Genomic DNA, 2738 nt, shown 5'->3' with positions numbered 1-2738 from the left:
CCGGCCACGCGGCTGTCTTCGGAGGCCCGCCCGGCGGCCTCCTGCTGGACGCGATGCCTGGGCCGTACGCAGCTGCAGCCGCCGGGCCGCTGGGTGCCGCGCCCGACCGCTTCCCGGCCGACCTGGACCTCGACATGTTCAGCGGGAGCCTCGAGTGCGACGTTGAGTCCATCATCCTCAACGACTTCATGGACAGCGACGAAATGGACTTCAACTTCGACTCGGCCCTGCCTCCGCCGCCTCCCGGTCTGGCTGGGGCCCCGCCCCCCAACCAGAGCTGGGTGCCGGGCTGAGGGCCACCTTCCCACGCTTCGGGTGGCCCCGCCCTGCCCCCATGGGGTCTCTGTCTTTCCATCCTGATCCCCGGGCCCCCATCCCCGATCCCAGCCCTACAGGAGAAGCCAGAAGGCTGCCCTAGCCCTGTTACAGACATCGCCCAGAAGTTGACCGCTGAGGGAAGTGGTACGGCGGGGCTGGGGCACCCACCATTCCGGCCCAAACTCCTGGACCTGCTCCTTCTTCCGGAGCAGGACGCCTGGGAGAGGTGGCTGCGCTCCGGGCTGGGTAGGAGTGGGGAGGAGCGATGTGGGCCACCTACTGTGGGCGCTGGTCGGGGAAGCCTACGGAGAGATGGGGCGGGGGCGTCTCCGAATCTTCGGTTTCATTCGCAGGGCCCTCGCCGCGACGCACTGCCCACCCCAAACTCCGATCTGATTCCCAAATGACACTCTTCCTCATTGGTCTTAACCTCAGTCACCCCAAGCCGGCAACCCCCTCCAGAAAACACAACTACTTTTCGGCCGCCCACCACAGCAGCCCCTCTCCAGCCCTAACCCACTCCCCCGTACCCCACGGTTCATCCCCTCCCCCAGCCTGGCCGGCTCTAGCTCCTCCCCTCCCCCGTCGGGGTTGGTCCCACTCTCCTCTCCCTACCCCCTAATGCTGGTCTCAGCTTCCTCAGCGGGCCTCGGTTCCAGATCCACCCCTCAACCCTACACCCCTTCCTCCGCGCCACTCCCGGCCCCTCTCTCCCATATTTAAGTGTCGGGGCGGGCGGTGGGCGCGGCGTCCCCGGCGCGTATCGTAGGCAGTGTACCGTGGCCGTGCCGTCAGCGTGTGCGTGTGTGCTGTGTCGAGGCCGTGTAGAGTGCATTGTACAGCATATTTTCATGAATAAAATTGTTTTAAATATTTCCCGCGCCTGGGGCTAGCAGGAGGGGGGCTGCGGAGGAGGATAATTGGCAGGGATCCTCGGGGCGGGAGTACCTGTGCCTGAACGCCAGTGTGGCTTTGTGTCTGGGTACTGGTCAGCATTCTGTGGTGCCTGTTTGCTCAGCACACATTGGTGAAGAGCCTACTGAGTTCCGGATGCTGGAGATGTGCCCTGTGGAGTTCTGCACCTGTGTCTGTGAACACGTACATGCCGGAAGCCTTCCGCCTGGGGAAATTTTGTCCGAATAAGCCTCAGAGATTGGAAGAGGGGCACAGATTCTGAGGACCTGTTAGCACCAAGCTCTGTATTAGGTACTATTTGTGTCCCCATTCTACAGATGAGAAAACAGTGTCAGAGAGGGAAAATGATTTGGGAAGGCAGGGTAGGATGGTGGAAAGGGAGAACTTTGAAGGCGCCGATTTGGATTTCACCTGCTCCCTGCAGTTTATCAGCTGTGTGACTTTGGGCAAATTAATTCAGTTTCTGTAGCCTTGCTTTCCTGGTCTAAATAATGGGATAGCAGCATCCATTTCGTGGGTTTCTTGTGAGGAATAAGGACATCGTGCTTGGTAAAATAGAGGGTCAGTGAAGAAGAGGAAGACCCTCAAAGAGATAGATTAACACAGTGGCTCCAACCGTGGGCTCAAACATAGCAATGATTGTGAGGATGGTGCAGGACCGGGCAGTGTTTCGTTTTGTTGTACGTAGAGTCACTATGAGTTGAAAGTGACTTGATGGCACCTAAAAACAACAACATGTAAGGGTGCTCAGTACTGATCTTGCACGTATTCATTCACTCACTCATTCATTCAAGGAAGATTTCATGAGTACCTACTACATGCCAGTTGTTATACCAGGCATTGGGAGAGAGCAACACAGAGGCAATCTTTGCCTTGGAGAAACTTAGAGACTCCTGGGGGACACACACAGATGAGTACACCAGTGTTATAGATCAAAGCTGTGATGAATGGGGGGAACCAAGGGGCTGCTGTGGGAATGAATGATGGGGCAGCACCCATCCCAGAGTCAGTGTCTGGAGGGGGTGCTGTCTCAGGTGAGCCTTGAAGGATGAGTCAGCATTGGGGAGGGGAGGGATTCAGGCAAAGGGACCAGCACATTCAAAGGCCTGGAGGCAAAACAGCACATGGGTTCCAGAACCCAAAGCAGTAAAGTATGGCTGAAGCTTAGAGACTGAAGGATTAGTAATGGCAGGGAGGCAAATGGAACAGAAGGGCCACAGTGGGACAGGGAGACCAGTAAGCAGGTGAGTGCAGTGGCCAGGCCAGAGGTGCTGGTGGTAGCTGGAACCACAGGGTGGCAGGGAAAAGGGAGAGAGGGCAGTGGGGCTGGAGGGGGAAGGATGAGTTCACATATACTTTGAATGTGGAATCATTGGGACTTGTTTGTGGGTTGAACATGGTGATTGACGGAGAAGCAAGAGTCAAGTGATTCCCAGTTTCTGGCTTGGGCACCTGGGTAGACAGGACATTCCCTGAGATGGCAGGGAGAGGAGCCCTGGGGAAGG

General features: G+C 57.3%; 1 protein-coding gene across 1 annotated transcript in view; it reads left to right on the top strand.

Annotated features, from left to right (window-relative positions):
* FOXO6 (forkhead box O6) overlaps positions 1 to 293 on the top strand; it is a 20853-nt gene extending 20560 nt beyond the window's left edge. Inside the window, exon 3 of the mRNA XM_023727043.1 lies at positions 1 to 293. Coding sequence (XP_023582811.1) covers positions 1 to 293 — 293 coding nt within the window.
* The last annotated feature ends 2445 nt before the right edge of the window (positions 294 to 2738 follow it).

This window comes from Trichechus manatus, unplaced genomic scaffold, assembly GCF_000243295.1.
Source record: "Trichechus manatus latirostris isolate Lorelei unplaced genomic scaffold, TriManLat1.0 scaffold00015, whole genome shotgun sequence".
Classification (NCBI taxonomy): domain Eukaryota; kingdom Metazoa; phylum Chordata; class Mammalia; order Sirenia; family Trichechidae; genus Trichechus; species Trichechus manatus.
The sequence above is the reverse complement of the archived record's forward strand: the minus strand, read 5'-3'. Positions and strand labels throughout refer to the sequence as shown.